The 13136-nt window shown below is 38.5% G+C and overlaps 1 protein-coding gene across 2 annotated transcripts; it reads right to left on the bottom strand.

The window, feature by feature from the left end:
* Nucleotides 1-167: 167 nt before the first annotated feature.
* znf644a (zinc finger protein 644a) lies at nt 168-13091 on the bottom strand. 2 transcript variants are annotated; one of them, XM_044220348.1, is made up of 6 exons: nt 12756-13091; nt 6235-8737; nt 5341-5934; nt 4129-4254; nt 2343-2445; nt 168-1208 (listed from the first exon to the last, which is right to left on the bottom strand). In XM_044220348.1, the coding sequence occupies exons 2-6, from the start codon at nt 8732-8734 to the stop codon at nt 1022-1024; spliced, it is 3510 nt and encodes a 1169-aa protein (XP_044076283.1). In that variant the 5' UTR covers nt 8735-8737; nt 12756-13091; the 3' UTR covers nt 168-1021. The 2 variants fall into 2 exon arrangements, with proteins under 2 accessions (XP_044076283.1, XP_044076281.1); XM_044220346.1 differs by having other exon boundaries at nt 12695-13090.
* Between the last annotated feature and the right edge of the window lie 45 nt (nt 13092-13136).

The raw sequence follows: 13136 nt of genomic DNA, 5'->3' as shown, positions 1-13136 counted from the left end.
ATATATGGTCTGTCATTTCACATTTTGTCCATATTAACATTAGCTACAGTACTCCCAGGTCATCACCATTTGGTCACTTTATGAAGTTAAAAGGTTGTAATTTTTTATTATTATTTACGATTCAATGTTTTTATAATTAGTGTACAAAAATGATTGAAAAAGTCAACTTGTTTCTTTGTTTTTTTTATTTAGAACAACACAAATGTTTTAAGCATTGTATCTGTGTGATATAGTACATTTAAAATTAAATTATTTCAAAACAGTATATTTAAACATTAAATATAGGTGACATGTATGAAGGGCATTGTCAGCACTGGATGTGCCTGTTAGGTCTTTTTTTTTTTCTTCTTCTTAATCACCTTCAGTTTTAATTTTGTATTTGTATTAGAAACAATGCAGTTACTGAAAAACTATAAAACACTTTCTATGCATAACAGGTTGGCAGACATTTTTCTTCTTGTTCTTGTATGGTAGCTCACTTTTCCATTTGTGATTCTTGGAACTGTTTATCACGAGCTTTCGGGTGCTGTCACTTTCAGTCGAAATATTCATCTCACTAACTGTGGCCTGAAAACAGAGACTGTGGGCTTGAATTTGGACATGTTGCAATACAAAGGAAACATGATTCTATGTATCTTGGAAATGTGAATATTGATACAGAGGAGAGGTGCTCCCAAATTTTGACAAAACGGACTCAAACCATGAGAAATCTGAGGTAAAAGTTGTCTTCATTAGAAATGGATTCCACACTACATTACTGCATAAAACAAGAAAAACAGTCTGTCCATTTGGAATTGTATTCCAAAAAATGGACCATGTAAAAACAGAAAAAGGTAACAATATCCAAAATAATTAACTTTTTCATCTATCCAAATATCCAAACATGTACAACATCTCCATCATTAAGCAATATTGTACTTTTGGCCAGTATTTCATTGACTTAAAAAAAAAGAAAAGTGAAACAACATCCAATGTACATACACATACAGTCTAGTGAAATCTAAAAAGGTCCCCATTGGCTTCATGAGGCAGCATGTGTGGCTGTCAGAGAGCTGTCTTGGTCAGTCTCGAGGGTCGCGGGCAACGCAGTGACCTCTACCATGCCTAGCCCAGTGTGAGGGACACTAGTGTTCATAATGTGTCTCTGTAAATGTTTAATCCAGTCCTCCTGGACCGACAAGGGACCTTGGAAGACAAGGTCACAGAACCTGTAAAGAGAAGAGACTGATGATATTATAACAACACAGTGGTTTTGAGTCGTGCTAGCAGCATGTCTAAGGATGGCAATTTCTGTCTGTTGGTTGTTTCAACACTATTATTACACAATTATTGGATGCCGTCAAATTTTGTACAGACATTCATGATCCCCAGAGGATGAATCTTACTGACTTTGGTAATCCCTCGACTTTTCTTCTGGTGCCACCATGAGGTTGACATTTGTGGTTTTGAGTGAAGTGTCTTGTCAAATACTGGCTGGATTGCCATGAAATTTGGTATAGACAGACAGACAGTCATGTCCCCCTCAGGATGAATTGGAATAACTGTGGTGATCCCATAACATTTTATCTACCACCATCATCAGGTCAAAATTGTAATTTGCCCAATATTTTGGTTTATGATCAAATACCTGCAAAACTAATGACAATTCTATCAGCTTCATCTGTACTTTGTTTAGCGCTAATTAGCAAATGTTAGCATGCTAAACAAAGATACCATACCTGCTAAACATCAGCATAGTCATTGTGAGCATGTAAGTATGCTGAGTTAGCATTTAGCTTAATGCACCACTAGTAAGTACAGCCTCACAGAGCTGCTAGCATGGCTATAGACTCTTAGCCTTGTTTGAGAGTAAATACACAAATTGATTTTTGTTGGACAGTTTTGTTTTTCTTTGGTGGTGATGTGCCATGTTCATATTGAAAACTTGGGTGTTCAATGTCCACACACAACAGTCTGTGCAACCAATTTTTTTAGATGGCCTCTGCTGTTTTCCTCACAAGTTTGTCATTAGATTTACTTGTCCCAGTACAACCATTAGTTATTTTACACTGCTGGATCATCACAATCCTGGTTTGCGACATAATTCCACACTCAGTTTCACTAATTTTGAAGTACATCAATGACAACAAGTCTCTCAGTCATCTGGGCAGTTTTTGTTTTATAAATAAATGAAAATGGTTGCCAACAGAAGCAAATAGACCACAAGAAACATTTGACAGCAGTCCAAATCTGGTTGCCCTGGGCAACAATCACTGTTGAAGTCTGTTGGACTGCAGATACAATATTATCCACCATTTAACAAGAGCATACTAAGTATATTATAAAAGAAATAAAAGCATTACCTGCAGGTGAGTCTGTACATTTCCTCTGGAGTCTGTGGTAAGGGCAGTGTCTTCTTCTTTGAGCCAGGCCTTGAGCGTTGCCTCCTTGCTTTACAGTCAAATGCTGAAAGACAGAATTGACTATTAATTTATCTATCTATCTTTGAGATTACAGCACAGCCTTGCTAATTTAACATTTGAAATGGATAGAAAGTCTATGATAACCACTGGAAAGTTTGGATGTTGTTTTATGATGTTCCAACAATTGTAAATGTTCACATTCAGTTAAGTAAATCAATCAGTTTGGATGTCTGGACATTATTTGCCCTCGCTTTATTCATACTCATGCTGGCCTTGTACCAGTGGGGTGAATGGTCTGGCTCTGTGTCTCATCTGCATTAATCCAGTGTAGTTAAGACACAAGGCCCAAGACATAAGTGATGATCTGTGCCTGCAGGAAAAGTAGGCCCTGAAGGCTTTCTGCCATTAGGAGGTCATTCCTCCCACAGTTGCACCCACCACGCTCCACAATTAAAATCTTTGAAATATCTCACTTGCTGACACCCTTCTAGATCCTTACCTTGGGGACGACACAAATAACCACCGGTAAACCAATTATAACTACGATTCGGACGTCACAACCTCTTGTGGTATCTAGCCACACTGACAGTTTTGCCTTTGTCTGCTGAGGTTTTGAGATATCTGTCTAAATAAATAAATCTATATATTTTTTCAAGTAAAATATAATTTATGTTTCAGAGTAGGATATCTGAAAATCTGCAACTTCCTGCACAGCAACTTAAAACTAGCAGTAGGGTGAAGTGACTCTTCAAATGTGAATGTGCCTTTGCTACAATAAGAATTTAAGATTGCTTTCATACTGCTGCTCTCATGGGCCATGCATCCAAAAAAAAAAATATATATATATATGTTGAAACTGTGTTCTCAATTAATTTGAATGCATTCCTTTCTTGGAGCAATTATATTATGCCAAGTATTTATGGTACTAACATGGCTCTTTTTTTATCTATATCCTCAGTTAAAGGTACTCTGTGGAGGTTTTGACCACTAGTAGCGCTGTGGAGCAAGGGTTTGTGGGGTCCCCATTTTGTCATGATGTGATACACTGTCCTGCCGATGGTTTCATGCTTATCCACTGATTGGCAGTTGGTGGCGGTAACTTGCAAACAAAAATAAGGAAAATGAAGACTGCTAGCTGGACAACATGGATGTAAACATTGCAGGTTTTGAAATATATTAAAGGAAAATGATGTGCTTTGGTGAGAAACAGTGAATATAAACATAACTGTGTTTATATAAAAACTTCACAGGGTACCTTTAGGAAAGTTGATATAATGCATTTACTTATGTGTGTCACACTGAGAATGTTTGGCCAGTCTTGACAGATTTCCCAGTCTGAGATATTAAAGAATTCGGGTCCAGGGACGGTTTGAAATCTACAGTATATTGCTAGAGTGTTCAAATACTTGAATCCTTTTTAATCCAAGGAAGTATCAACCAGTATGAGTTGAGAGTGAACAAGGATGAGAACCTTCACTGGTTTTCCCGGTGGTGGACAGGAACTTTTACTTCTGCACAACAAGATGAAAGTTTTAATTTACCGAGCAATGGTCACACCTCCACACTGGCACAAACTGTTTCAGAAATAAATGTGATTTGACTAACTGAAACCAATAAATTAATTAAAACACAGCTTGTAAGAGAATATATACCCCAGACTGCTACTGTGCTCTCAGAGTGAGTGTTTTCTTTGTGTCTAACTTAAGCTGTTGCTGATAGCACTTACTGGTTCCCTCAAGTATGGCAGTCCGTTTTCTTTTTGCATATGCCCGGAGGTGATTAGACAAGCTAACTCCACTGTGGAAAGTTGCATTGCAATGGATGCAAACCTTCCTGTTGAATTCACCTTTCTCTGTAAAAAGACAAAAAAACAAATAACAAAACCAAGATAAATGTGGTTATGCTTATTTGTTGGTGGTCTTGAGGAATTGTGGGACTGGACTTAATAACAACAGGTACGTCCTACCCTTTATGCAAGTTTATATAATGTCTAAGCTCAACCTTTTTACTTTTTCAAAAGTAAATCACAGTATTCATTACAATGAAATTTTTTTTTCTCCAAAAATACATTATGCTGAATATGGTTTATGCTGGCCATTGATATTACATTTGCAATATATATTATTGCATTATAAATGTAGGTCTTAGCATTGAAGTGCTGTACATGTCTGAGCCAGATTCTGTTATTAAACTGGCAATATGGACAAAATTCTACATTATGAATTAGGATAGCAGCACTCCAAAAATACATAAACAATCTCAATACTACAGCCTCAGTTTATCATTTAATTTCTTGTGTTGACACATTTCAGCAAACAATCCTTCATCACAAAAGTCCAACAGTGTAAGATTAAGAAACATACTGAAACATGTTCTGTCTTTGTTCTATCTTAAAAATTCTGTATGGCTAATTTCTTTTAATGCAATTAAGGTTATGAGGTAAGACACAAATAATGATAATATTCTGCATTATTATGTCCAACATGCTCTTTTGTTTTGGCCATATAATCTTAAGGTAATTTGGCAATGTCATTCTACGCCTTTATGCTGATGACACCTCACTTTGTGTCTATGTTAATGTCTCAATGTGATTGTTAGAATATCCATTTTGTTTACCTCTCACAAACCTTAAAAAGCTGAGGCAGGACATTTTTAATAGATGGCAGGCTTTTTGTGTACAGGCGAGGTCATTCGCTTGTCTAATCATTATTTTTTTCTTTGAAGAAGTTTTTAAAACCTAATTTATAATCTGTTAACCTGACACTGGTCTGTGTAAAAAGCTTATCCTATTCAAATACACGTTTTTCTTATTTACTTAAGTAAATTTCTGAATTCTTAAAAGATATTCAACATAGATTTTTCAATTTCTTTCAAAAAAATATATATATATATATATCAAGAGGATTATTATTCTTACAGACTGTACTGAATTACTTACCGGATATTGACATTGGCAGTGAAGATGCAACTCTTGATCCTGAACTGTGCTCACTGTTTGAAGAAACTGCTAACATGTTTCTTGACATCTGAGAAGACCCCTTTAGTCTAGCGTCTTCCTGACACTTCCTCTTCTTTAGAATTCCTATCAAGGCATTTGTGCCCGTGAGTGAATTTTTAACATCCAACTTAGTCTCTAGTTGCCCTTTTTCAGATTCCATTTCCGCTAAAGAATACGTGGGGATCAGTGGTTTGGCATCAGTGCAAACGCTTGGAATAGAATTATTTTTTGGGATTCCAATAGGCGGCGGTGTGAAACAATCAACACTGGACAGCTTCGGTGAAGCACCGTATTGGAAATGGTTCCGTCTCTTTCCCAGAATTTGAAGTGCCCGCTGGAACTCCTTCTTGTCGCGCATCAGCTCCCGGAGTAAAAATAATGGGGATTTGTTCTTTGTTGCAAAGCTTTTACCAAGCTTTTTAAGGTGGCCTCGTATGTGGTTGGACTGCCCAGTTCTATTATCAAATGAGTCTCCACATAATGGACAGGAGTGAATGCTCTTCACAGTCTCAGAGTCTGACTCCAGCTGTAACACTGAAAAGGAAAAACAAAACAAAAAAGATAATCATAAACCTAAACATTGTAAAATACAATAGTACAATAGTAGTACAATCTGATAAATTTGAACTTTGTAACATCAAACTACACATAAAGAAAAACTACAGTTTAAACCCAGTTTAAAACTTGGGTTTTATTTTCACAGCAATGACTTGGTAAGTTCAGTGCTGAATAATAACCGATGAACTGATGGCCAGAGCCACAAAATTAAAAGCCAAGTTGTAATAAAGCATAGTTTTCCTTTAAGAGAAGAACATGCAATAAGCACACAAGTACCTTTTTTCAATCTCCGGAATGCTGAAATTTTCCGTCGAATTCGTGGCCTCCTGTCTTGAGAAGCCACCTGCTCAGGAGGCACTACATGGCGTGCATTGTAGCTCAGTCCAACCCTATGAAGATGCCCTCTGACATGATTTGACAATCCAACACCTGACTCAAAGACAGCGGGACAGTATGGACAGTTCTTGCGATCTGATTCCAACTCTGACACATCCTCTGTGAAGGATTCACTCAATGGTATTTGGTGGGAGTCAAAGGTTTCCTGAAATACTTCTGTTTCTATGCATTCTTCTTTGATTTCAGGGTCATTCTGTTCTTGCTCTTCAGTCTTTATTTTCTCAAACAACCTTTTAGATGCCTGCAGAGCACCCCTCATGGACATTCTTCTGCTATAGGTATAAATGATGTTTTGTTTTTCTTGCTTGATACCATTATCAAAGAAGTTAGTGTTGGCATCTGTATCCTTAAACTGGAAAATGTCTTTTTCGTCATAGTCTGACACTTCTTCCTCTTGGTTAATTTTTTTGGGACTTGGCAAAGGTTTTGGTAAGATGAAGCATGAGTCTTGGTCAGAGGTGTTGCGATATGGGGTGGACATCTTCCTTTTAGACGGTGACTTTTTGACTGTTGACTGATCCTCATTTAACTTGGGTACCCTGTTGCTGTTAAGATCTTTTTCGGCTGCACTGGATACCACCCTATGGCCATTTGGGGATAAAGCTGAATCTTCAACCTTGACAGTCAATGTTTCTGGCAACTGATCAGAGCCATCTTTGTCACTTTTGGAATCCGGAACAGATGTGCTGCAATTATTGCTTTCCTTCTTCTGTTCTGCAGTTTTCTTTCCATGTCTTTGTCGGGACAGGAGAACATTAATGGATTTGTCGAGCTTTGATTCTGCTAGTTGGGACTTGAGGCCTCTTTTAATCTTGCTATTTTTGAACAAGTCTGAAATGTCATTGGACTCACTAGGTGAACAAGCTCTTTTAGAAGAGATCTGATTTTTTATCAAGATTTTAGATGTAAACTCTGCATCTTCTACAGGAGTTTTACAAGTACGCACATGCGGCTCCTTAGATGGTTGTGCATTTTTCTCACTACACTGTGCAGCTTCGTATTCCTCAAACGTTTGTTGATGGCGCCGCAGAAGGTGATTCTTAAAAACACTTTTGCTAAAAGCTCTATAAGAACAAATGTTACAGGAGTAGATTTCAGAGTCATCATTCTGGATCTGCTTTCTAACTGTAATTACAGTGTGCTGCATAATGTTATGTCTCCTAAGATCATTCTCACTCAGAGTCCTGAAGCTACATTTGTCGCATCTAAACTTTCTCTTGTCCTTCTCATGTGTTTTTGCATGTTGAACAAACGTGTTTGGGCAGTTTGTTCCAAATGGGCACTGAGGGCAGAAAAGCTTCGTGTTTTTATCCTCTTTCTTCTTATCATTCATGCCCTTCATCTCTTCAGTGAGTCTCCCTCTCTTTTCCTTGTGGATGGACATGTGCTCAATAAGCAAACTGCTTTGTCTGAAAGACAGTCCACATTCTCGGCATATAAAAGGCTTTGGCGAAATATTTGGAGGGTCAACATGAGACTTCATATGACGATGCAAATGATGCTCTTTCTTGAAAATGAGCTTACATTTTGAGCAAGGATAACATGGTGGCTTCTCCTCTGAATGAGAATTTATTGTGAGCCTCCCCTTCAATGGTGAAAGCCCATGACTTATACTGTTCTCGTGTGAATTTCTTGCAGGTGCATTGTAAAGGATTTCCTTGATGGCCTTTACAGTTCCATTCGGATACTTGGAAACCTTCCCTGTTGGTGACGACTGTGACTTTGAGAACTTCCTTGACTTTCGGACTTTTCTGACAGGAATGGAGTCTTGGCCTTCGGCATCAGACAATTCCTCAGATGACTTGTGGCTCAGATCAGGGTAAAGGTCTTCTGAGGGATCCACCATGACAACCATGTCCATTTTCCGTTTCCTTCTCCTTTGGCTGTTGGTAGGAGGGACTTCGTCTTTAGGCTCCTCACCTGGGGAATCACCATGGTTCTCCCACAGAAACTGCATAAACTCTTTGTGAGGGTCCCAATGAAGATCACTAGCACTACTAAAATTATCCAATGAGTTCTCAGGTGAGTCTACATCAAAACCCCAAATTCCTGCAGTGTCAAGTTCCTGCACCGTTTTTAGTGGGGTGATGCTCTTTGCCTCCTCTTTCTCTGTGGAGATGCTGTTGAGTTCATGGGCTTGTGTAGCCTGATGCGAAGAAGGTCCATTTCCCAGGCCAACCGGAGACAACATGTCTGTGTTTGACAGAACATCTAGGACATTGTTTTGTTTCAGAGAAGGCTTGCCGAAAGAATCGGTGCAAGAGGCTGATTCTTGCGCCATTCTCACTGGCTCTTGCAGGAGTGTGAGGGCATTGATTTCGGGATCTGCATCTTTGTCATCTTCATCAACACCTGTCAGACATGACATTTCAGCTGCCATGACCTAAAAAAGAAAAGTAAAGCCTTCTTAGATATTCCTCATTCACATGCTGATAACTGATCTGAGTAGGGTTGTTGATTTTCTCTCCGTATTCTAAAGGTAAACATTTTAAATAAAATTATAGCCTCTGTAATGTCCTTGTGACTATGGGATTTTTTTTGTAGGCTAGTGACCTTGATAGCTTCGTCTTACTGAATTTTATGGTGAGGTTTCATGTATTTGTATAAATGTATTGGCATCCAGACCAAAAACAGCCCTGCGTTAAAACTGCGTTGGTGGGGCCGTGTCGTTAAGGTACCGGTGAGGCAATGAAATCTGATCCAGAAGGTCCAGATTGAGAAACAGATAGAACAGAGGTACTGCACACTTAAACATGTTTTTTGAGCTGTAAACTAAATTATATGACTATACTGTGATGAAACACATCAGTGCTGGGGTTAATATTGACATTCCTACCAAATTTACGAAAATCTGCATTTCATGGGTTGAAAATGGCTCAACACGGCATCTACCTTGCACTCTCTGAGCCGCTAACAATAGCTCAGCTACAACACAGGTACCACACACAAACTTTTACAAAGGGCCATTAATGTGCTTCTGACTGTCAAAGCTCCAGTGTGTTTCCAGCATGGACACAGAGTCTGACAGCAGCTACTCATGGCTGGTTAGCTGTTTGTCGCTCACTCTGGTCGGTGTCTCCTTACCTCTCGCGGCACACACGAGGCCACGTTCCCTACAGTGTTTGTCCTGCAGTCCTCTGTTCCATTTTTTAAATATGCTCGGAGGGATGGAGCTAGCAGAATATGAGGGTGCAGTTACACTTTGTATTTAAAGGCTTAAACACTGTAATACGGTTTGTAATAGGGGTGTAATGGTACACAAAATTCACATTTCGGTATGTACCTCGGTTTTGGGGTCACAGTTTGGTATGTTCGTAATTTATTTTGAAAAATGTAAACATTCAACAGTGGCTAATTGGCCATAATTCTTACTGTAACAATGAAAGCACTAAAATACTGGCATATTGTCAATAAGAAAAAATAAATAACAAAAATAAATAACAACAGTAATGCTTGATCTCATTTCGCTCATCGACACATTTGTGGGATGCCGTTGTAAATTACGTTTGAAGTGTTTCCACAGACATACCCGACTTCAGTTGAACAATGTCAGCATACAGTTTTACACTAATCGTCCATTTTCGTTGTAACTAACCGGGAAACCATAATGCTCCCATACAGTGGATCTAAATGTCATGGGAGTAGCCTCCAACTCCGGTCTCTCACTTGTGTTTGCCATTCGGAGGCAGCAACACTACATGAGCTTTGCTAACCGGACTAATCCGACTAGCATGTCAAATTTCCTGGTATCGCCGAGAAAGTGGCATACGAATACATGTACCGTTCCACACCTAGTTTGTAATACTCACAGACAGGATTTACAACTCTGAAAAGTTATCACGGTGGCAACTATTTTGTCTTTCGTCATAACGATCGCGAGGTAAACTGTAGAAATACAGCGTTCACATTACAAAGTAATCAAATGCGAACGTGTGCTTGCATGTATTTGATTGGCCAAAGCAGGGCCTTCCTGGATGACGTTGCGTGGCTCTGCAGCAAAAGTTGAGCCTGGTTCAACTTTTTTGCCAGATGACCCTGTGTTGTTTTCCCGCAGCCCTCTGCGTTGATGGACTGTCTCCATTCAAATGAATGAGAAGACTGCCTTTTTTCTTGCAGGGTTCAAGTTAGTCTAAACATGGCCTTAAGGATAAACTCTTCCCATTTTTGACACTCCATAAGCTTTCCTCTATCGCCACCCTCAGACCAAAATGTCAACTTAGATATCTTAGAATCGAATGGGTAAATTGCCGTGACTTTTTCTATGTTTATTCAGGCTCCCAAGGGGGTAAAAACCCATTTGATTTATAACATCTCTATAGTAGTGTTAAAGTTTCCTTTAGCACTACTACATGAATCTTTAGTACTACCCTCAGGACAAACTTAAATTTTTAGCCACACTTATGGTCAAACTGTATTCATGATTCTCTGTGGTAGATGTTCCACTGGTCCTGCCATAGATGCCTACTACGTTAGAATTGATTCATAGTTTGGCACAGCCTTTAACCCCTTGATTGTCGTAGCACCAACACAACATTAGATGGATCTGTCATTAGATGAAAATTTTCTGATCGTGTTATATATTCATCATACTGTATAGCCAAAGTAATCATGTTTGCATTTTTAATAAAATTCTTTTTTTGCCAATTACAATCATAGCGAGATGAAGGTTTGCACTAAAAATAGCTTTGCTAAATAAAAAAACACTAATTTTCCTAGCTACAGAAACTAGATCATTATGAACTCGAAGCAATTGAGTTCGTATTCTTTGATTCACTTCGTGATCGAGCGAAAACTGCATCAAGAAAAAGGTTTGCACTGGAAATGGTTTCACCAAATCCCAAATAACAAAATTTGTCTAGTGGTACTGAAAAGGAGCCGATTGCTGAGCCGTTCTTTAATCTGCTCCACGTTGCCTTCCCTATCAATAGCCTAAGGTGAACAAATACAGTTCTTGCAGTTTGCATGTAGCCCCGGTGGCGGCGACATTTCGTTTAATTTGCACATCAGTGCTAGCTGACATATGTAGGCTTCGCATGTATTAACACCTCACCGCAGAGGAATAAATCTGGATTTAGACCCTTAGCAAAATTGTCTGTAAATTGTTGGTGCCGCATAATCACATTTGTAGAGTGTAATGAGCATTGCAGCCACTAGAAGCTGCTACTATGGCTTAAAAATTTTAGTCATATTTAAAATGCAAATAGAGCTGAATCGATTAGTAGTTTGACATAAAAGTCTTCAACTATTCAAACATTCCCTAATTTCAGTTTCTAAATTGTAAGGATTTGCTGCTTTTCTTTGTCTTATGTGATAGAAAACCGGATATCTTTGGGTTTTTAACTGTTGGTCAGATAAAACAAGATATTTGAAGACCTCCCCTTGGATTTTAGGAAATCATAAGGGGTATTTTGTTCTCTGACATTTTATCGACCAAGCCGTTAATCGATTCATTGAGAAAATAATTGTCAGATTAATCAATAATGAAAATAATAATTAGTTACAGTCCTAAAATGCAACTGTAAAGTAGTGATGGTTAACCATTTGGTTAAGATGATAATTAGTTGCAGCTTTTAGCATGTTTTAGCAAATGTCAGAAGCATAACAGTGACATGAGCCTTCAGGCTTTTACGTGTCCAATATTGAATGTTACCTATGTTTTACGAGCTAGTTTGCAATAGGTAGTTCTTGCTTATGAGAATGTGCTTGTTTGATGTGAAAAGTAAAGAGTTAAGTTACTTACAGTGTCACCAGAGTTAGCTTCTTGACTCAGTCAGCATTCATTGACTATAAAGTAAATATAGCATAAAATATATACTTGACACTTTGCTTAGAAGATTAATTGTGGCCATTTATAACGCTACAAGGTCGCCGGAGTGAGATCTTGGATTTGAAGGGCAATAAAAGTGTCATACCACGTGAATGCTCCTGTGGCAGAGAAAGGTGTTTTTAACATCTACACAGCAGCACCAAAACGCTAAGGGATGGACATCGTAAATGGCTTTTGATGAGCGGTTGTGGATTTTGTATGGAGCTAAAACTTTCAGCACAGTAGTTCAGTTATATGCCAACCCACAATAGTTGGGATAGGTTCCCAAAGGTACCTACATACAGAGCAAATTGGATTATTTATACTATGTTCCGTATAGAGTATCATAGCATTTCTTTGGCGTTTATATCACGCTGTGTTGTTGGATGCTGCTTGCAGGAGCTGCAGACCATTCCATTAAGGCTGTTCCATACCAAAACCTATTCCTCAGGCTAAACTATAGCTAATGACAATCGTCCCTCGCTACTCACTATACATACATCACTAAAATGATGAAAAACAAACAAACATTACCTCCGAGCGGTGCGGATGGAGAGAGGGCACAATTTATAAGCTGCATTGAATTATTTCTTACTTTCGTCTTCCATCTATTTCACAGTCGCCATTTTCCGTGGTGGTCTGGTGTGGGAGAGATCATTTCCTTTGTAAGGGTAACCGTACATACAATTGGCTAAAGAGGAACAGAACAAATAAATACCCCGATAATTACGTTTAATTGTGTAACTACTTGATAAAACAACTATAGTTAAACAGTTACTCAAGTTATTGTCTCATATAGTTTCGTCACGTTATGTTACGAGTCGGCGCCATGTTCCCCCGAAAGATTTGTAATGGTTCGTTCCAGATAGGAGGCATAAAAAACCTGAGTTAATGACCATCTCCTTTGAGTAGCAGATTTCTTTAGGTTGATGACGGTTAATCACCGTATTAATTGATATAATAAAATTAAACTTCA

This window comes from Siniperca chuatsi, linkage group LG13 (assembly GCF_020085105.1).
Source record: "Siniperca chuatsi isolate FFG_IHB_CAS linkage group LG13, ASM2008510v1, whole genome shotgun sequence".
Lineage (NCBI taxonomy): Eukaryota > Metazoa > Chordata > Actinopteri > Centrarchiformes > Sinipercidae > Siniperca > Siniperca chuatsi.
The sequence above is the reverse complement of the archived record's forward strand: the minus strand, read 5'-3'. Positions and strand labels throughout refer to the sequence as shown.

Coding starts and splice junctions, on each gene's coding strand:
- znf644a (XM_044220348.1), bottom strand. CDS start 8,734: ATGGCAGCTGAAATGTCATGTCTGACAGGTGTTGATGAAGATGACAAA. Junction 5,935..6,234: donor ATTCCGGAGATTGAAAAAAG/GTACTTGTGTGC, acceptor TTTCCTTTTCAG/TGTTACAGCTGGAGTCAGAC. Junction 4,255..5,340: donor ACTGCCAATGTCAATATCCG/GTAAGTAATTCA, acceptor GTCTTTTTACAG/AGAAAGGTGAATTCAACAGG.